Source organism: Gopherus flavomarginatus, chromosome 9 (assembly GCF_025201925.1).
Source record: "Gopherus flavomarginatus isolate rGopFla2 chromosome 9, rGopFla2.mat.asm, whole genome shotgun sequence".
NCBI lineage: Eukaryota > Metazoa > Chordata > Testudines > Testudinidae > Gopherus > Gopherus flavomarginatus.
The window spans coordinates 72,531,339-72,553,401 of NC_066625.1; the positions used below are offsets into that span (position 1 = coordinate 72,531,339).

General features: G+C 38.0%; 1 protein-coding gene across 1 annotated transcript in view; it reads right to left on the reverse strand.

Annotated features, from left to right (window-relative positions):
- Positions 1–205: 205 nt before the first annotated feature.
- SECISBP2L (SECIS binding protein 2 like) overlaps positions 206–22,063 on the reverse strand; it is a 44,676-nt gene continuing 22,818 nt past the window's right edge. Inside the window, exons 8-18 of the mRNA XM_050968819.1 lie at positions 19,125–19,256; positions 18,529–18,612; positions 17,226–17,393; positions 16,918–17,059; positions 15,678–15,847; positions 14,625–14,757; positions 12,805–12,967; positions 11,895–12,115; positions 11,017–11,171; positions 5,969–6,188; positions 206–4,789 (exon numbers count right to left, since the gene is read on the reverse strand). Coding sequence (XP_050824776.1) covers positions 4,116–4,789; positions 5,969–6,188; positions 11,017–11,171; positions 11,895–12,115; positions 12,805–12,967; positions 14,625–14,757; positions 15,678–15,847; positions 16,918–17,059; positions 17,226–17,393; positions 18,529–18,612; positions 19,125–19,256 — 2,262 coding nt within the window. The 3' untranslated portion in view covers positions 206–4,115. The remainder of the gene's footprint in view (positions 4,790–5,968; positions 6,189–11,016; positions 11,172–11,894; positions 12,116–12,804; positions 12,968–14,624; positions 14,758–15,677; positions 15,848–16,917; positions 17,060–17,225; positions 17,394–18,528; positions 18,613–19,124; positions 19,257–22,063) is intronic.

Below are 22,063 nucleotides of genomic sequence, written 5' to 3' on the forward strand. Positions count from 1 at the left end.
CCAAGGAGGCAAACTAAAGATACCATGCACACTACCACCTGGTGGACAAACTACAGAAAAAACACTGGTACCTGCCAGGAAAAGCAGCAACAAAACTTCATACTTAATCAGAACTAAAATGCTAGGCAGTATATAGTGCTGGTGAAGTTTTGGAACAGACAAGAAATAAGGACATTGCAATTGGTAAATGAATATATCACTGTAGTAAGAGATTTCTACAATCACTTTTATTCGTTATGGAAGAATCCCCACTAGTATTTACATAGTGCAAAAAAAGCTATTACTCCAAAAAAGTATGGTAGATCGAACAATTCTTCTTCATACAGCAAAAAAGAAAACAAAACCCTTCATCTTTTATAATAATTTTCTACTGTTTAACCTAAGTGTTGCTACAAATGTTAGACATTAAAGATTAACAGTTTATCTTATTAGAATCTATTTAAAAATATATGACCCATTTATGACATTTAGAAGGTGGGCTGTGCCAACTGTGTTGCTAATTTCAGTGTTATCATGCACTATAAATTTCAAGTTAGACATTCTACATTTCATTGTGTGTGGAAGGGATGGCTAGAAACCCATATAGGCTGCATGTATGGCTTTCTTCTGCTGGTTTTTGTTTTTGTAAACAAATCTTCACACTGAATTTTAATGATTAAAATATGATCAACATTAAAATCAACTGGATATTTTGCTTAGTTGGCACAACTTCACAGAGAATACTTAATGACAGTTTTAGCAAACAGCTTTTCAAACAATAAAACTTTTTGCATTCATATTTAAAGTACTGTTATTAAAATTTAAACTTCATGTTAAAGAAATGGACTGAATCATGTGAAAATCCTTACCCACATAAGCATTCGAGATCTCCCACCTTTATGTTAAGAAATCAGACAAGTGCATTATTGAAGAACATTTCCTACACTTTTTTAATTTTAAAAATATGGGACAAATCCTGCAGTCATTGTTTGGTTCCAATCCTGCAAACACTTACACAGGTGTTTAAATTAAGCATACCAATAGGTCCGCTGAGATCAGTGGAACTACTTATGTTCCTAAAGTCAAGTATGTAAGTACGTATTTGCAGGACCAGGACCTTAATCCTTACTCAGACAAAAAATATATTATATATAAATTAAAAAAAAAAGTGGTCTGATGAAGGACTACGTTCTCCAGATTTTTTTCCCCTACATTTATTTTTGCACAGATACCAGCAGTGTTATATAAAATACTTTCTATGCATAGTCACCTCTATCAATTCATTGTAAAGATGCTCTACCACACATTTTTCATGTTTTGCCAGATGCATGAAATCTAAATAATCCAATAATCTTTGAAAGAAAAAAAATGGATATTTGTTTTCTGAATAATCTTCACAATAAGAAACCATATCTATAGTCATAACTCCAGAAACATCTGTTTTTTGGAGTGTAACTACCTGTATAATAAATTGTATACTTTTTATAGTGAAATAGAAATCCAGCTATCTTAAAAAATTAATAATGGCACTATAAAATAACCTATAAAATAATCGGAAAGGTTATGCTTTTTTATTTCTGTTGCTGATAGAAACAAGATTCCACAAGATCAAGATTATACCTCTTAAATGCTGCACATTGCAAGGAACTTCCCTAATTTTAGATGCAAATGGACCACTTCACAGACACACAGTCATTCCATTCGCAATTATCTCTCATTCTCATCTATCAAAAGGAAACGTTCTAAATAGATGGTTTCCTTTACTCTGTTTTGGTTTGCCTCTCTAGAGGTGATCATTCACATTTACAAAGATTCTCCTTGTTTGCTGGCAAATAGAGAGATACTAGATGAGCTGTATCATCTTTAATGAACTCATAATATACTTATGAAATCAGTAGCAAAATTACAGTTAAACAGTAGGTTGAAGATGACAAGTAGATTTCCTGTTTGATATAAACGTCAAAATCTTAAAATGACTGTCCAAGTTCAGAAAAGATGAAAAAGAAACCTTTGTAATGCTACTACCTCAAGAGTTATCTGAATCACTGTCATGGAATAAGCAAAAGGAAATGTACAGATTATAGTTTTTTGTAATCTCACTCTCCATTTTGGGAAAATCTAGGTCAAATTCTATCCTTAGTGTGCACAGATGATTTTAGTTGTTGATGGAAGCTGTGCTTAAACATCCAAGGGCAAACACTGATCCTCTGTCAGCAGTTCAAACCGCTATCATTTCCTAAATCAACTAAAACTTTCAAAGCGTATGCACAATAAAATCTGCAGTACAAACAACTGGGGTTAATATTTAGGAGGCATCATTCTTTACTCTTTGTATTCCTATAAAAAACATCTGTTGCTAATATCTAGAAAGATTGTATCAAAGAACTAAGAACATGACAGGACAGCTCTTCAACAATGTCCTGCATAGCATTTGCTATGTCTACAGATACCAAAGTGTTATTTACGTAATACTCAAACTCTTCGTTTCCACAATGCTCATTACCATCTGAAAGACAGGACTAGTTATTTCCTAAACCCGGAGTCTGATTTTCCCAGTGCAACATGGAATACCGGTATTACAAATACTAAAAAAGTGCTGGTCCCAAAATAAGTCAACTAAGTGTGCAATTAAAATGTCCATTTATTTTGTGTTACTGAAAGTTACCTTTTTTAAAATGGAAGTGGTCTAGAATAATGAAGTAGAATTAAAACAAATCTATATTTGCCATGAAAAATTGTTATTCATGAAAATGGTTCTTTGGCTACTCTCGTAGTCAAGTCCTTGGTGCTAATGGCTTCAATACATTTATTGCCAGTACTGGACAAAGTTAGAAAATTCAGACTCTTGGTGTGCAAGGATTAGACATATACACCATCCCCAATCTGAAATAAATTCATCACCAGATAATGGATTTCATTTCAATACTAGGAACAAACATGGATAATTCTATGGCAGCTTATTTGTTTCTGGCTTCTTTTTTTGTTGGGAACCACTGACACCACTCAGAACTCCAAGGCGCTTTCCTGCCTTCCCAGAACAACTACTTTACTACTCTAAAAGTCAACTACTAGGCTGCTACAACTGAGGAACAAGAGTTCACATTCTCAATGAGAATTAATCCTAAAATTGATCCTGAACTTAATATAAAAGTGGCCAGAATCAAAGCATGCAAGTGAACACAACCATACACTTAGCTATTACATCAGTCACACTTACTGTTAAATACTCAGATCACTTATGCCTGTTTTATTTAATGTAAATAAAATTATGCACATCAGCATTCCTGAGGTAAGTGAAAGAATAAGGAAGCAGTCAGTTACTAAGAACATGGATGGTGGTCATGGTTAATGGTTCCCTTACTGTGACTCTGCACACAGTGATTGTTTTTTTTTTTTAGTATTTCACTGGAAAAACACAAACATACATTAACTACAATTATTTTGCTATTGTGGTTTTGGGTTAAAATTATTCTAGTATACTGTAACCATCTCATTACAGTCTGCATCTTTTGTAATATACCCTCAGAGACCCAACTACAAGCTGCATCTGTCTTAGCATAAGAATCATGCATACATTTCTCTGTAATCGCCTCTTCCTTTTTACTGCAAGAAAACTGTTTTTGGATTTTTCTGGCTTCTCTTTATAGAGAAGCCTTTTATTTATTCATTTATTATTTCCGGGTATAATTAGAAAATTATGGCCAATCAGGTTAAAATGATTGGGGTATCAGCAATGCAAAATGTTGGTAACCGTTGCAAGTCTTAAAATATAGATCAGCTCATGTGTTGGAAAAAAAGATAAACAGTCAAATTTAAGAAGATTTTTGCTTACAATTGGTCGTTTATAAATAGTTTCTCCGTTTACAAAAGCAGCTCAAGTGAATATCTATTACTGACTGAGATTTTTACACAGATGGTTTCAATTCTGGGAAATACACAGATACTGATTAAAAGCTAAACTATAGGTTTTAATGAAACAATTAACAAAAGACAGATACAAATATTTGTTGTGAATTAAATACATACATTAAATGTTAAACAGTGCAAAATGTTGAGATGAAGCATACAAAGTAATGGCTGCAACCCTTACAACAGTTAATTGTAATTTTAAAGAGTTCCTGAGTTTGTGCTTATTTTTACAACATGTAATTGGAATCTGTGTGTTCTTTATTCAGAGAATTGCTGATCGTGGGTTTATGTTGGGCATTACTTGCGTGCTTATCAGTTGTCCATTCCTCACTATCAATTACTGGATCTACCTGCTCAGGAGTTTCTATCTCTTCCTCTTCACTTTGTTCTACATCGTCTCCCTCTGCACCACTAAGGGTCTTCCCAAGTTGAAGGGTTTCCATAGTTCTTTGGGTCTCCGAGACCCAAGATTCAATTCTGCTATTAAGTTGAACCTCTACCGATATAGGTTCATGGGTGTAATCCTCATCATCTTCGTCGTCATCCTCCTCCTCTTCTTCAAGCATTCCCGGTACAAGAGTACTGGTGGTACTGGTCATGGAGGAATTCAAAAGATCACGACAGCTGCCATCCAAAGATCCTGTCTCTGTACTCTGCTGTGAGGCCCACTCCAGATTGTCATCTGGCTTCACCTCTTCTCTGTCACTTGGCAAGGATTTTCCATGACTTGCAGTTGAGGTAGTTCCGGTTGTAGCTGTAAGTGGCTGTTTATTAAGAGTTGCTTTCTCAATTTGAACACTGCTAGATTTTTCTGGTGCAGTTGTCTTAAATGAGGACTCTCTCTCATTTTCAGAGGTTTCTAACCCATCAGATGTTTCCACCATGTTTCTCCAGTTTGTTTCTGCAAATCAAGAAACCATAAGTTCATCAGAAAACTGACAGCTTAGTGAGTTTTAAAAACATTTACACAATTAAAAAACATCCTAAGATCTTGTTCAAGTAAAAAGCATAAAAAGGAGACATGCATGTAACACTATACTTGTCCAAACATGGTCACACAGTGAACAGTTTGAAAAAAACCAAGAGTAGAAAAAACTGTTCCATGCTTAAAGAGATTTTCAAACTCATTTTGTTCTGAATAAAAAAAAAAAGGTGTTAATGTGCATGCTTCAGCACTACACTCAGTAAGAAATGGCACGGCTGATGGTGTGTGGGGAGACCACGCAGTGGGGTTTTACTGTCAGTGCCAGAATCTCATGGTAATTTGCCAAAATAGTATTAATCATCATTCTGCTGTTGCATTCTGAACAAGAAGTTAAAAAAACAACCTCTAAGGTAGATCATAAAATCAAAAACAAACAAACACACTCCAAGTAATCAAGGCATTATTTTGAGTAAATGAGTGCTCAGGAAAAAAAAAAAAATCAGCAATTCTATTAACAACTTGACCGAGGTTAGACAAGTATTTCATTCTCAACTGGTATTATCTCAGCTGTTACACTATGTGTACTTAAGAGTTAATGCATAAATCAATCTTGTAGGTTGCTCAGACCATGACAACTCTTCAACCCTTCACTGGCTTTCCTTCAACTTCAACACCAAATTTAAGCAAACTGCTCTAGTCTTCAAAAACTTAAATAATTTAGCTCCTGTCTACCTCTCATCTCTTCACTTCCCTAGTCATCCTCCTTCACTCTGCCCTATACACACAATCCCCTGTTCAAATCTCACCACTGGCCTTCATATACAAAGTCAATACCACAGAGAATCCCTCTGCAACTGAAGTGATCCTCCTGTGGTTGGCTTTAGGGTTGCTTTTTATCAGCAAAGCATTTGGAACACATCTGAGGATTAGGGCCAATGCCATTATTTTTATGTGGTCAGTTCTAGAAGAACTTCCCCAGAAGGCTACTCAGTCTCACCCCAAGAGCCTAACCAATTTTGGATCACCTTCTTTAAGGTGTGGAATATATTCTAGACTGGGAAGTATTGGGATAATTTTTTTTCTACCTATGGTTTAATATTTATAACTATTTCCACTTTATGTTATGTAATATAAATATACGTTTTTAATACTTACCATATTCTTTCTCATTCACTTCAGATATGGGCTCTGAAATAACACTACAGAATGAAATAGCACTTGCCGCAGAGGGATTACGAGAATGACCCATGTGATGAGGTGCCTTCTTAACATTCTTTAAGGCCTCTTCTGCCTGCTCCTGCTCCATTGATGCAACCATATCTCTGTATGCCTTTCTGGCCTCCTCAGTCAGTGAGACCAACTTGTTAAACAGGCTCTAAATATGAAGACATTTTCATGTGTTACTTTCTTCATGAACATTTTCACTTGGCCCATTTTCCCTTTTATTAACAGGTCCTGTATATGCAACCCAAAGCCCGTCTGGTCAAAAAGAGTGTGCCCTTTATTTGGGGCAATAATCAGTCATGCTCTAAGTTTCATTTTAAGGATATCTCTGCATTTATACAGCTTAAGTTTTTGCTGGGGTTATTTCTGATGAAGCATGGGTAGGAGGGAAAGAACACTGCCTTCCTGCATTGTTTGCAGACTCACAGGAAGAGTTCACTCAGCCTAAAATCCCAAATGATAAAACTCAGCGTTGCAGAATTTTCCCTTTTTAAAAAAAAACCTGTTACTAATTTTTGTCATCTTAAGCCCCTTGGGTCTCACTACTAGTCTTTGCTTCCCAATGGCACAGATCTAATCAGGTTTTATTTTGTGCAATGATTAATAGGTTTGAGCCTATGATATTATGGCATATTTAGATATGGATTATCTACAATATCAAGCCTACAGCCCTTTTCAGTGGGATGTCACAACATCTTGCAACCCAGGCTTCGCAAAAGATGGTATCACATGTTCAAGGAACCTCTGATTAGAATAGCAGTCTTATATTTGCACCAAAGAAACCACCATAAACATACGGAGCCAGTAAAATGAATATTTAATGACGTTTTCCATTACTGGCCCACACTTGATATCGAATCTCTTTCCAAATATATGTTAGAACAGAAGATGAATGACAATTTAAGTATTTAATGGGCACTTCCTTCCTTAGCAGGTAACAAAGGATGCAACATGATCTAAAATTCAATACTGTCTGTGGCTAGCTGTTTTAGCACACTCACTGCTGGTAATTTTGTTTCCACCCCATCAATATGTTTATTAAAAACTTTACATCTTGAGAAAAATATTGTTAACTGCTCAATTGTTAAGTGGTTTAAGTTACAGTACATGCTACAATACCTGAAACAAGTTCGGTTAGGCAGAAATAATTACATGTTCAATTTCAAAGAGTCACAATGTAAAATTAAATAAACATGCTCAACACAAACTGGTCATGTTACACATAACGGTAACAGGTACATGTAATAAACTATGAATCCTTTATACTTTACTCAAAACCAGAAGAGAGACAGGTTAACACCAATAAGTGCCACCATTTCTATTATTGTGAGGACAAAACTGCTGTCATCTCAGCATCTTTAACGCCTTGATGCCAGCATTCATGGTGCAATCGATGAGGTGCCTGTCAAAAATTCCAGGCCTCGGGCATCAAGAGCCATCACTAATCCTACAGTTTTAGTCAGGGATATGAAAAGCCTGTTCCATTCCCCCATGCTGCACCCTCCATTCTACCCAGAGAATACACAGCCAGGGGGATTTTGGGGGTAAGGAAGGAAAGTAGACTAGAAATCTACTGTCACTGGCAAGGGTGCAGGAATGATTTTTATACTGGGGGTCCTGAGAGACATTGAACCAAACTGTAAACTTTGTATATGATACAAACCACTTCAAGCCAGGTGGTGTAACAGCACCCCCGGTTCCAGCACCAGGTCTATGGATGGTACTGTAACCTTTTAGAGGAGACTGGCTTCCTAGCAACTTCTGGCAGGTGGTGCAGAGGAGGAGGAGGAGGGTATCTGATTACATATAGCTCTAGAAGGAGTAGGACAACTCATCTTATTTTTCAGTCTACCAGGTGCTACATTCAGTGTCTGTTTCTCATTCAAACTGTTGTAAATGTGAAAGCTGCTGATCAATACTATAAATGGGTGATTAAGTTTTAGTGATTACCAAATGACCCAAAAATGGATGCTAGCATCCATATAGGGAAGATTGTGTTCATTATCTGAAAAGAGAATGTTAGAATACTGTGCCCAAATTGCTGAAGATGCCATCCAAGAATGCATATAGGCTTTCCTGTTTGCTCAGAAAATGAAAATAAAATGAAATGATAGGAAAACTTCAGGATGACTGCCTTTGAAGTACATGGGTGCTCAGTGCACTATTTAAGCCTTGTTTAGAAAGCAGCAACATCTAATATAGTCCTAACACACACTGTGGAAGTTTAAAATTCTTCTGTAACCATCAGCCACCTTATGGGTTGGTTGACTGAAAAAAGGATACATATACCCAGGCTTCCCAACAACACTTACTGGAACTCATAGGAAGACCATCTCTACATTTTCATGCAACTACTTTAAGCACAGTGAAACGTACAGTGAGAATGAGGGTGAGGAGAAATTTTGATCAGATAGCAGCCAATGGGTGATACAAACAAGGGACTACTAGAGAGATGCACTAAAGGTTACAAAAGGAAATGAAGTGTCAGAGTAATATGGTCAGACTGCAAGGTAAAAAACTGTCTCAGACTCAAAAAGGCATCTGACCTAATTTATTTAATCTAGAACCGGAAACCCAGGACAAAACTAAAAAACTTTATTCAAAGGAGGTGAGACATTTCATTACCAAGTTTTCATGTTCTGAGCTCAACCCATGATGCTGACAGACAACATAACCAATTCAAGCTAACAAAAATTATGCTAATTTAACTTCTAGATGGAGCTACTATAAGGTGGGTGCAAAACTGGTTGGATAAATTGTTCCCGGAGACAGGTATCAGAGTGGTGAAGCTTATGCCCAAATAAATGTGTTAGTCTCTAAGGTACCACAAGGACTCCTCGCTGTTTTTGTTCCCAGAGAATAGTTATCAGTGGTTCACAGTCATGCTGGAAGGGCATTATGAGTGGGATCCCGCTGGAATCAGTTCTGGGTCCGGTTCTATTCAGTATGTTCATCAATGATTTATATAATGGTATAGAGAGTACACTTATAAAGTTTGTGCACAATTACCAAGCTGAGAGGGGCTGCAAGTGCTTAGGAGGATAGGATTAAAATTCAAAATAGGATATATTAGCAGAAGTGTTGTAAGCAAGACACGAGAAATAGTTCTTCCACTCTATTCTGCACTGATTAGGCCCCAACTGAAGTATTGTGTCCAATTCTGGGTGCCAGATTTCAGGAAAGATGTGGACAAATTGGAGAAAGTCCAGAGAAGAGAAACAAAAATGATTAAAGATCTAGAAAACATGACCTTTCAGGGACGATTGAAAAAACTGGGTTTGTTTAGTCTGGAGAAGAGAAAACTGAAAGGGGACATAACAGTTTTCAAGTACGTAAAAGGTTGTTACAAGTAGGAGGGAGAAGAATTGTTCTTCTTAACCTCTGAGGATAAGGACAAGAAGCAATGGGCTTAAATTGCAGCAAGCGAGGTTTAGTTTGGAGATTAGGAAAAACTTCCTAACTGTCAGGGTGGTTAAGCACTGGAATAAACTGCCTAGGGAGGTTGTGGAATCTCTATCACTGGAGATTTTTTAAGAGCAGGTTGGACAAACACCTGTCAGGAACGGTCTAGATAATACTCAGTCCGGCCAGGAGTGCAAGGAACTGGATTAGATGACCTCTCGAAGTCCCTTCCCATCCTATGATTAATCCTGAATTTTTCCCATTATCATCTAGCTTTAAAATGGAAGAATCACATTTATACCCCAAACCTCTTTCTTTGTTTGTCACAGTTTGTTGCATCCACTAAGTAAGTAAAGTAATGGATATCAGAACAGACATTAAGACTTGTCAATTTTTAGAAGACTCTCACATGCCTCGCCGGGCAACTTAGTTATCAATTGAGTGTGTTCCTGGCACACTGTGACTGCTTTGGTTGAAACTTCATAGGCATGAAGCTGGAAAAAAAAAAATCAGTGAGTTGTGGAATCTGTAACATACCTGAGAGCAGATAAAAAAAAAAAGAAAGAGTGGTAGGCCTAATTAGTTTGAATGAGAATTCGATTATATTTCCCCTAGAATTGCAAACTTTTCATTTTGGACAATGAGTGCCCTTTTTAATTTTTAAAGAAAAAATGTGTTTACAACATGAGATACAGGTTTTTGTTCTGTTTTATTTTCAAAAAATGGCTTTTTTCCTCACTGTTTTCCCCCAACAGATGAAGGAAAAGTTCATCACCCTAGTTTTAGTGCAGGCAGTAGATGAGCTGTACCTGCAGGACTGGAGTGGTTATATCACAGGCAGAGACTATCTGTACCTGCTGATAGTGCGTGGGCATAAATAAGGGCAGAGTGAGGGCAGCAGTTTCAGCAGATGTTATTCGGCATGCGTAATACAAGCAAATCAGTTAAAACCAGGGAAAGGGGCTGGGAAGGGAGAGAGATGGACTTGTGACCCTGAGCGCCATCTCTCCCGCACCGCTTCTCATCACAGGCCAGGATGATTTGATACATGCACAGGTCACATCTAATATGATGGCAACCCACAATCCTCCCAAGGTGTGTTGACCCAATGAAGCAGAAGTATACACCTCTGATGAAATATGGGGATTTTAGGTAGCAGGTAGATGCCCTTGAAACCAGTGCTCCTTTGAGGCCTCCCAAGACCGCCTCCCAATCTGTGTAACAGTCCAACAGTTGCCTTACTTCAAGATGCTGGCATGCCCTACAATCCTGGACATTCCAGGTCATTTCAGCTGGCACTTCAAAAGATGTCTGCCAGCATGTTCCAAAGTTTTAGAGGAAGAAGGGGTGACAAATCTGACATCACAGAACTGACAGGGCAGAGTGTCAAATTTAAAGAGATAAGCAACTTTAGAATAAATAGGCCAAGATAAAATTGGCATCCAATGCTAGTCAACACTCTGTATGTATGCATTACAGTTAGCTTGTGAGCCCAAGTGCAGTGAAAGACGTTTGTAAACACGTATTACATGAGAAAAAAAATTGAAATGGTATTTATTCAGAAATGAATTGCTTACTTCAGCACCAGAATAGTTGAAGATTCCCACCACACTAACAGGAACTAGCTTGTTCACACAACGACCAAGAGCTTTACGTCCAAGTGCAAAGACAAAAGGAATCTCTTGCTCTCGTGCCATGGCTATTACATTATACAGAGCTTCATCCAATCCACCTTAGGAGAAAAAAATAACACAAAGCTAAAGCTTAGAACAGACATCTTAATAGTGCACTTTGGTCCAATCCAGTATTCCACAGTTTTTGTCAGTGGCTATCAGCTAAAACTTTAGTACACATAGTAAGCCACCAGATATTTAGATTAAACCATGTATTGCCAGAAAGTAGTAAGGCTTAGAAAGCAGTAAGGCTTTGAATGCAGTGCACATGCAGTAAATTTGCTTGTTTTATTAAAGTACAATCAAGTCTGTTATTTACTCAATACGATCAGTTAATCTGTACATCTAACAATGCTCTGAACTCTCTAATGGTGCTATGTTATACACTAGGACTACTAAAGTAGAAACTTTATGAAACTGGATTCTCTGTTTCTTAATAGACCTTCTCCTTCTCTTACATATCTCAGGAAGTTACCATTTGCATTCCCATAGTGTGCAAAATATACTAGGCCCAGTCCCCAGTCCCACATACAGGAAGGCACAATTCCTGCCTGACTAGTTCCGGTAGTTAGAGAAATGGACCCAAAACCAGAGTGTGGCAGCTTTACAATGCAAGTGAAAGATGACCTGTCATGCTTATGGGACAGCACGGAAGATGCTTAAAATGACTCAGAAGTCAACATAATGGATTAACAAGGTTAGCATCACTGGTAGCGTTGGGGAAAATGCAATATACACATAGCATTTATACACTAAAATATTTCTTATTAAAGCACTTGTACCTTTTGACTGGATTTTTTCACAGTTAGGAGAAATGATCACACATTTGATCTTGTTTAACTTCATGTGCTTAGTAACCTCACGCAAACCCATAACAAGCCTTCTCCTTGCTTTAGCTCTCATGGGGTCCTTTTGGTAAATGCGTTCCTGGAAACTGACAAGTTCTTGCAACAGCAAAGTCACACACTCATCTATTTCTTTACTTAGAACTTGATTACAATACCTGTCAATTCAGAAACCACCACATTTTAGCATATAGCAAATTCAGCAGTCTCTCTCATTGCTGTGTGCCTTTAAATGATTTTTGGCAGAAATAAATTTTTTGTTACTTGTTCCAAGTACACTAAGTACATTTTTTAGAAGTTAAAGAAAATGTACACTTAAAACAACATAATGATATTCTGAAAATGTTTAAAATGAAACCACAGTGAAATACATTGTCAGGATACAACCCACCCACCCAGAGCCCACAACTTAAAGAGGATAGCTCATACACACTTATATTTTACAATTCACTATTCCTTGATCAAATTTGATAATCAATAAGGGATGCTTTCAAGCACTGGTTAGTGGTAATTCCACTGTAGTAGGGGTGGATTGTAGCAGAGTTTCCAGCTTTCTAAACTCAAAGTTGCCCTTCACTTGAAATGACTTTTCTGCCTACTCTATTTCTTAAAAGCAGCATCCTAGCTGAAGAAAATCCCTCAGGAATATTATAACCCGCCTCATAAGAAGCAAGTAGGAAACAGAGGGTGCAAAGCACCAGGGAGTAGTACTTTTTTTACATGGGGGATAGGCTAACTTAAGTTCACCGACAACTTATAAGAGTTCAATAAACTCAAATACAGTTAGAAAATACATTTGACTAGAATACACCTTTAGAATTCAAGTTGAGTAATTCAAAGCGCTTACTCTCTAAATCTCTTGCTGTGAATTTTAGTGATTGTTGAAGATGCCATTGGACTACCTATCCCTGAACTGGCAGGTGAGCCTTGTGACACTGGAGTCATGCAATATGGAGAGTTCTGACTTGCTGGAGAGAGTGAAGTATCACTAGGCACACTTAGCCCCGGTTCTGAAAGAAATGAAAAAAGCTTTGAAACGTCTAAAGTATGAAATGCATTTATATATAAAAAGCAGTATAGTTTAACATAGGGAACTCATCTGCCACTCATATGTAAAAATCAGAGAGCAGGACATATATTACAAATTTCAGGCACCTAATATCTATCAGGTAAACCACTTTAATGATATTTGAATACGCATTCAATTACTACATTTGAGCTCTCTTTTTTTAAAAAAAAGTATTTGAGAATACAAGTGAAACAAGAACTACTTGAAGAGAATAAATGTCTTCCAAAAATTAAACTTGTGTGACATTTAAATTATGCTGCCTTTTTGCTGCTTTACTTTACAGTGATCTCCAGAGAGTCATTACCTATTTTTACATTAAATACATCCTTGCTGTCCTAGCAATCTTTAGAGTATCACTCATTACAATTACCATGATATCACAATGTGGGTCACAAATCTCCATATCAAAGAGGTAGTGGCTGACAGCTTTGGATGTGCCTTTCCTTGTTCAAGAATTAACCATAGTCTGAGCAAAAGTTCGAATAGTTTGCATGAGTTCAAATGACTTGGCACTAAACTTGCATTTCCTCCCCATACTGCACATGCCTCTGTACTTGCTGATTTTAGACAGAAGAGGGAGCACTAGAAGGTGATTTGAAAAATCTGGGTTTTCATGCTTTTTTGGGCCCTACCAAAAGCAGGAGGACCGGAAGTATCATGAGAAAGCCTGTTCTAACAAGATTTCCAGCCCAAATTTGATGGGCACAACTAGTCCGGGGAAACATCTTAACTGGACTGCTGCACTTTTTCAAGTTCTTCTATCCCAAATTCATGCCTTATGAAAGCTGTGTCAGGTGCTTTTAACTACCGACTAACACTCAGAAAAAACACAACATTACTAATATACATTTGGCATCAGATTCTCAGTTTGTATAAACTGGTATAGAAAATCTGTGGTCACTGAAATAAATAAAACTATGAAAATATAGATCAGCTGACGATCTGGCCCTTGAAATTTCTATTTTAACTCTCTAGGAATGTGACAGCAAAGTCAGAACTATTATTTAACAAAAAACAAACTAGTAGACTACAATACTCAATTACCTAGGACTGTGAGAACTATAAAACTAACAAGAAATTTAAGTATTTGTTGGAACCCATTTTTAAATAAAGATTAAAAGTCTGGCTAAAAGGGAGCTTTTTAAACATTTACAAAACTCCAAATACCAAAGAAGAACTGACTCCAATGTGCCACACAGCAGAAGTTCACGGTAAACTAGGAGTAAATGGGTGACACTAAGTAAGTTTAGGTTATGGCCAAATATCAGAAAAGCTTCCAAATTAAGGTCTATTACAGAGAAAGTGTCCCAAATGGAAAGTGGAAGACTGATTTATTTGAAAAAACTAGACCTGACAAAGCACCTGAGAATCTTGAATAGTTGAGGGATGGACAAAATGGCCTCAAATAGGTCTTTTTCATCTAATTTCCATTCTTTCATAAGGGAAATAGCTGATCATAAAATGTATAATAAACTAATAGTAACGGACTTTGTTACATGTTAAAAATAAAAGCAATCAAGAATATTTTAAAAAATGTATAGACTCTTCAATTTAAAACAATTCTTTTTAAAAATCCTAAAACAACAGAAGACCCTTACCTTCTTGAGAGGCTAACTCCTGAGACTGGTCATCAGTCAAACATACATGCACCTCTTTCTGTTCATCAGATCCCAGAAGACTGTGATCTGCAGATAAGCGTCCTTTCTTTTCTTCTCTCTCTTTTAAAATAATCTAGGAACAAGGTACTAGTTTTCAATCAATTAGAAACCTGTAAGTATTACAGATTGCTACAATGAGGTGAGAAGCTTCCCTCATACAGAAGTGGGGAAAAAAATCATGAAGTTTGTTTTAGAGCCTTTTGGTTCCTGAAAGTGAACGTAAACAACACATTTTAAATCTGTTTGATGGATAAGAAATGGCATCCTTCATTTTAGTAGTTACAATAAGGCAAAACCACAATTCGAGAGTATTTTTAGAGTAGTAGTGTTGCAGGAAGGGTTTTTTCATAGCTTTTGTTTAAAATACTTTCCAAACACTCTTTCAAACTTCTATTTGGTAGAGAGCATTCATCTTTGTCACCACTACCTCCCACCCCCACTCTTATAAACACTGATGCAAGAATGCAATAAAATTGCAACAGAATCTTATCACTTTGTCTGGAAATTGTTTTGAAACACATCAGAAAGCACCACAATACAAAGTGCTGAGACTACATGGCTATTAGCCTTTATCTTTGACACAGTAATTGATAAAATATCAATGACAGATGCCAATACTGTAATGAATAATGAAAAATATGGGCTAGATGATTAGCCTTGTTGCATTCTCTGGAAAGTGAGTCTATATATCACTTGCTTCTGTTTCCTCTCCCACCCTTCACTAGACACACAACCCAGTACTGGGTCTGTGCTAGAGGTATGTCAGAAGCATGCTGTACTCCAGAAATCAGCAAGAGCTGCTAGAGAACTATTCCTTTAGGGGCAAGTTGGTCCTCAGCTGTTCTAAAGATCAGGACATCACAATTTAGGAGTTCATGATTCCTAATCCCACTAGACCACAACTAGAACATTATTAAGAGAATTGTTAGTCATGGTTATTTCTTAATCTTGAAACTTGGATCAAGACAGTCCCAAAACAGTTGCATGGTTTACCTTTTTAAGTGCGGTCGGGCGTTTTAGTTTGGAAATTTCTCTCTCTTTTCCTCTTTTTACTTTTGGAGCAGTCGAGTCCAAAGGATTAAGATAACCCACAGATGGCTGTCCTTTAGTTAATGACTTTCTGTTGGTAGATTCTTTGATATGAAAAGGTGCACCACCGCCAACTAAATGTAGGCAAGAAAGATAGTCTCACTAAAAGATACTACTGAAAGAAAGCCCACACACTTCCAAAGTTTTCACTAACAAATTCTCACCAAGTACATTTTCTTTCCTTTTGCAGGGGAAGGGGGACATTATGACAGGAAAGTTACAACACCAATGTTGATGTTTTCATATTTACTTATTTCTTGAATTTAGCCTCATGTTTTAGGAAACTGACTACTCATTCCAGGAGAAAAAGGAGGCTATACATCACATTTAAGAGTAAGATAGAGTTTGTCTCAAATGACATGTAAATATCATTTTTTCTAGACATGAATATGTAATCTGTAAATACTTCTGTTAGTTATAACAATATGACAGATTAAGAAGAACGGTAGAATTTAACTGACATTAATTGGAATAAACAAGATTTTTCCGTATAGCAACAGGCCAAAAGAAATGCATTTTAAAATGAAGCCCACATTGAAGTTCTTTACAGCACTTTGTTAGATACAAGCTTGCTGGTCAGTATTTATAAGTGGCAGACTCCTTGCAAATTAGGGAATACAAAAAGTGCATTTTGCTCATTTATTTCCCAGAGGCGATTCATAGTATTTTATACAATAGCACTTAAGTGTTCAGGCAAAGTGGGCAATTGCCCAGGGACCCAGGCAATTTAAAAAGGGCCTGGAGGCCCCTGGCCGCAGCCAGCAGCGCAACAGGGCTAAGGCAGGCTTCCTGCTCCCAGAAGTGGCTGGCACATCCCTGCAGCCCCTGGTGAGGGGGTTTCCGAGCGCTGCCCCCACCCCAAGCACTGACTCCGCAGCTCCCATTGGCCAGGAACTGCAGCACCCACCCAAACTCCATCCCAGAGCCTGCACCCCACAACCCAGGTCCCTGCCCCAGCCTGGTGAAAGTGAGTGAATGAGGGTGGGGGAGAGCAAGCAGAGGGAAGGGGAATGGAGTGAGCAGCGGGCAGGACCTTGGAGAAGGGGCGGACAGGGGCATGGTCTCAGGGAAGCAGTGGGGCAAGGATCTTTGGGTTGTGCAATTAGACAGGTGGCAACCCTACTGAGTGGGCATGTGGAATTACCTGTGTATGAGAGGGGCCTGGTATTGGTGAGTTGACGGGCTTTCATTGCTTGTTGCTGTTTCTCAAGCGCTGCTAACATATCCCCTAAGTCTAGCTGCACAGGAGCTTTACTCTTCTTCCCAGCTGCTTTTGATAAAGCCTCCTGTTACATGAATATAAGACACAGTTCACCTTTATGTCTATTTATCAATGATCAGTAGAAGACAGCATCTTTTTTAAACAGACATTATTGCTATAATAGTGTATGAAGGAATGCTGTCTGATGGTTATTCCTCCCCTAACAGTTACTACTTGAAAATGTAACAGACCTGGAGTTTCTTCTGCTCCATACTTATTTCTGAATATTCTTGAGCTGTGGCAAGTGCTGCTGCCAAGGCTTTCTTCTTTTGACTTTTTGCACGTTTGGGTACAGAGGTTGTAATAGGAATGGGAGTTTGGACTATATTGATTGGAGAATTTTCAGGTAAATCATCCAGCTAAGGTTGCAGAAGAAAGTGTATAAACATAATTACAAGCTGTTACAATACAAAAAGGAATTACTTATCTGAGACAGTAGCAAAAGAATTATGCAAAGGTAGAGAACTAGTCCATTTAGCAGATATATTACTTATCAAACAAGTAACATATAGCTGTGACACAAGTCACAGTATGCATGAAGATACAGCTAAATTAGTTTTGTGGAGTACTTAATCTATATAGTGAAGGAGACATGTTACATGTCATAAACAAACTAGGGAAATTCAACCTAGATGGAGCTACTATAAGGTGGGTGCAAAACTGGTTGGAAAACCGTTCCCAGAGAGTATTTATCAGTGGTTCACAGTCATGCTGGAAGGGCATAACGAGTGGGGTCCCGCAGGGATAAGTTCAAAATCTTCATCGATAATTTCGATAATGGCATAGAGAGTACACTTATAAAGTTTGCGGACATACCAAGCTGGGAGGGGTTGCAAGTGCTTTGGAGTGTAGGATTACAATTAAAAATGATCAGACCACTTCTCCAGTTTGTCCAGAAGTAAATAGGATGAAATTTGATGAGGACAAATGCAAAGTGCTCCATTCAGGAAGGAGCAATCAGTTGCACACATACAAAATGGGAAATGACTGCCTAGGAAGGAGTACTGCAGAAAGGGATCTGGGGGTCATAATGGACCACAAGCTAAACATGAGTTAACAGTGTAACACTGTTGCAAAAAAAGCAAACATCATTCCGGGATGATGTTTTTTATGTAACCTACCAATTTTTTTTTCTCCCACCCATTCATTTTTTAAATAAATAGGTATTCTAGTCACATGTGGTTCCTCCACAGTTATAAAATAGCAATGGGGGATAGGGGGTGGGGAAATCCAAGACATGGCTTCTTGACAATATGGTTTTCCCTGACATTGCTATGTTAGTTAAAAGACCATTGGAAAAGTATTTCCATAACAAAGTCTATAGTAATTTGTGCTGTATATGCTTTTTAAAAAAATTCCACCATAGTGACCTTGTAAATACTGCAATAGACCAGACAGATTCATGCAAACAGGGAATGTAAATTCAGTAACACTAATCAGAAATTGTCTTCACCTTAAAAATAAAATATCAAGAATAAAAAAGTCTTTACTTACTACTTTTGGTGAAAATTTTTGCTGAATGTTGCCACCTTTGCCACTTCCACTGTCCCTATTTAACTCTGGAAATTCATCTTCATCCTAAATGAAGAATTGAGGATTACAAGTCACACTTGCCTACAACTTGGGTAAAAACCCACCACACACCAAAATACCAAGGGCATTAACTTGAATGGCCAAGACTGGAAGTGAAGTATCCAGTACTTGTATCCAATGGTAAAAATAATAATATACTACTCAAAATATGTACAGTATATTAAAGAAATCCCTGCAATATTAGAGAAAAGCACTGAATTTAGTTAACTTTTACATTCTATAAAAACTGAAGCAAAACGTAAACTGGAAATCTACTATCCTACTTTCAAAATTAAACTGAGTTTAATATAAGATCAGAAAGTACACACAGTAGACCTAAACTTCAGAGGCAATACATACAGTATTGTGAGAAATCAGTGTATTTTATCACATTGTTGAACTTTAGAATTAGTTTTCAGCAAGAAGAGATGTCACGAGGCAACTATCACCAGTTCAACATGTTTTATTAGGTCTTGTCATATTGAAATTCTAACAGTGATATGAACACAAAAAAATACCTCAAAGTACAAGGGTTCGGGACTTTGTTCTGCTCTGCTTGATTGGCTTGTGGTTAAAGGCTTCTCGTGCCGCTTCTGCAGCTTTTGCCTTCTTTCTGAAGATGTGCTTTGTCCTCTGCATCTGAAACCAGACTTACAAATCAAGGAAAGAGTTCTTAGGGTTTTAGAATTAAAAGTGGTATAGATCTGTATGCATTCATGCTAGCTACTCAATTATACTAACGGGAAAAAAAAAAGACAACTCAAGTTAAAATTGATTTTTACAAACTAAGCTACATTACCTATGGGGTGTGTGCATTTTTTAAAATGAACATATTTGATTGAAAGGCACAGTTATTAATTCTAAGCATATACTACAGGTGGGACCAGAGATTAAAAATTCTTTGGAATATTAATATTTTAATTTTATTTTTTATCACTAAGGCTGATTGTTTATATTTTGCATTTCATCCTTCTCTGAAATATTACACTAATGCATGAAAGAAAGTGAAATTGACTGATCTTTTTGAAAATACCAGGATAAAGTTTAAGAGCAAAAACAACTACTTTTTTTTTATAAGCTCTCATAGAAACTGTTACTGTTCTATGACTAGACAGCATCCCTTTAAAAGTATTCATCAGCTGAACTGTTAACATGAGTGAACAAAGATTACAAATGAATTAATTTCTGCAACACCTACATACATAGTATATATTTGCAATGTACATTTTTAACAACAACTTTAATGTAATGAACTAAACCTTTTCAAATTCTATATTTGCATTTGGAAGGAGATATAATACATCCATTATATGCTTCTCATACATACGCAATTAGTGACACAAGGTAGCAGAAGCAAAGACATCCAAAGTTCCACTTTAAACTCTTCACCTATTCTGTAATACTCAGGGTGAATATGATGTGAAAATGAAGTAATCTGAGCTTCCACTCCTCCTGAATACCAGTGAACAGGAGAGGCCTTATCTAAAAGACCACAGCTGTGGTCTTCTGTGGGCTCCTCTGATATTGGAGACCAAGAACTATAAGGAAGAACATCAGCTCTCTCTCATTTTGCAGACCTTTTTCTTGCTAAAAGAGTTTTGAATATAGAAACCAAATGCTCCAACTCAATGTATTTTTCCTGACAGGTGCCCTCCAATACAGCTGCTCAGGCTGGACACACAGGTATTATCACATGATAATACTGTTTTGCTTGTGCTCTGCAAAATGCTAAGGCTTGTTCTACCACTGAATGGTTGACATAGGAATATTAAAACTGAAGACTCAACTGATGCAGTTACAAAATTAGTTGAAAGAGCCATTGTGATATAACATCTAAATATATGCAATGCTAAACATTGGTCCTGATGAGCTAGTAAAATGAGAGAGCGGTGATGCTGTGAACTTTGGCACTGGAGACGCAAATCCGCCGCTGACTTCAGAGTTTTATCCTTTAATTGGTGAAGGTTTAAGGTGCAGCGATGAGAAAACATTTTCTTCCAGGAACTAAGTGTGATAATGGCATGCTGAACATGTACAATACACATTTTTTAAAATTAAGAGCATTGTATCCATCTCAAGAACAGCTCCTCACCTGATCTCCAAACTGGAGGAAGAGTTTGCTAACAGGGCTCTTGAGGAGGCAACTACAGGAGGTCACTTGGTGACTTCTCCTCAGAATTTTCTCTTAACTGACCATGGTTGGACCAAACAGACCCCAAAAAAACCTCACAAAACCTATTTTATTGGACCCTCCCCACCTTCCCCACAAGCCACCCTATGTGCAGAAAGAACTACATTCACAGAAAGCTTACTAGGGCATGAATGTGCACAGAGGTCCCTTGGGGGTAGGAAATGCACCAGGAAACTGTGGGTACATCTACACTACAGGATTATTCCGATTTTACATAAATCAGTTTTGTAAAACAGATTGTATAAAGTCGAGTCCACGCAGCCACACAAAGCACAATAATTCGGCGGTGTGCATCAATGTACCAAGGCTAGCGTCGATTTCTGGAGCGTTGCACTGTGGATAGCTATCTGGTAGCTATCCCATAGTTCCCGCAGTCTCCCCCGCCCCTTGGAATTCTGGGTTGAGATCCCAATGCATGTTGGTGCAAAAACAGTGTCGCGGGCGATTCTGGGTAAAAGTCGTCACTCATTCCTTCCTCCATGAAAGCAACGGCAGACAATCATTTTGCGCCCTTTTTCCCTGGATTGCCCTGGCAGATGCCATAGCATGGCAACCATGGAGCCTGTTTTGCCTTTTGTCACTGTCACCGTATGTGTACTGGATGCTGCTGACAGACATGGTACTGCAGTGCTACACAGTAGCATTCATTTGCCTTTGCAAGGTAGCAGAGATGGTTACCATCCCTATTGTACCATCTGCCATGCCATTGTAAACTGGCGATGAGATGACGGTTATCAGTCAATCTGTATCGTTTGCTGCTGTCATTGGTGCTCCTGGCTGGCCTTCGCTGAGGTCGGCCGGGGGCGCAAAGATAAAAATGGGAATGACTCCCCGGGTCATTCCCTCCTTTATGTTTATCTAAAAATAGAGTCAATCCTGCCTAGAATGTGGGGAAAGTGTACCAGAGAACCAGTGTACCAGAGAGCACAGCCGCTCCATGTCAGATGCTGCAGAAATGATGAGCTGCATGCCATTCTAGGGGGTGTCCCTGCAACAATCCCACCCGTTGCCTCCCTCCTCCCCCAACCCTCTTGAGCTACCGTTGCAGTGTCCCCCCATTTGTGTGATGAAGTAATAAAGAACGCAGGAATAAGAAACACTGACTTTTTAGTGAGATAAAATGAGGGGGAGGTAGCCTCCCGCTGCTATGACAGTCCATGTAGTACAGAATCTTTTCTCTAGACATGAAAGGGGGGGGAGGCTGATGGAGCTCAGCCCCCAGTTGCTATGATGAAGAGGGTTACCAGCCGTTCTGTACCATCTGCC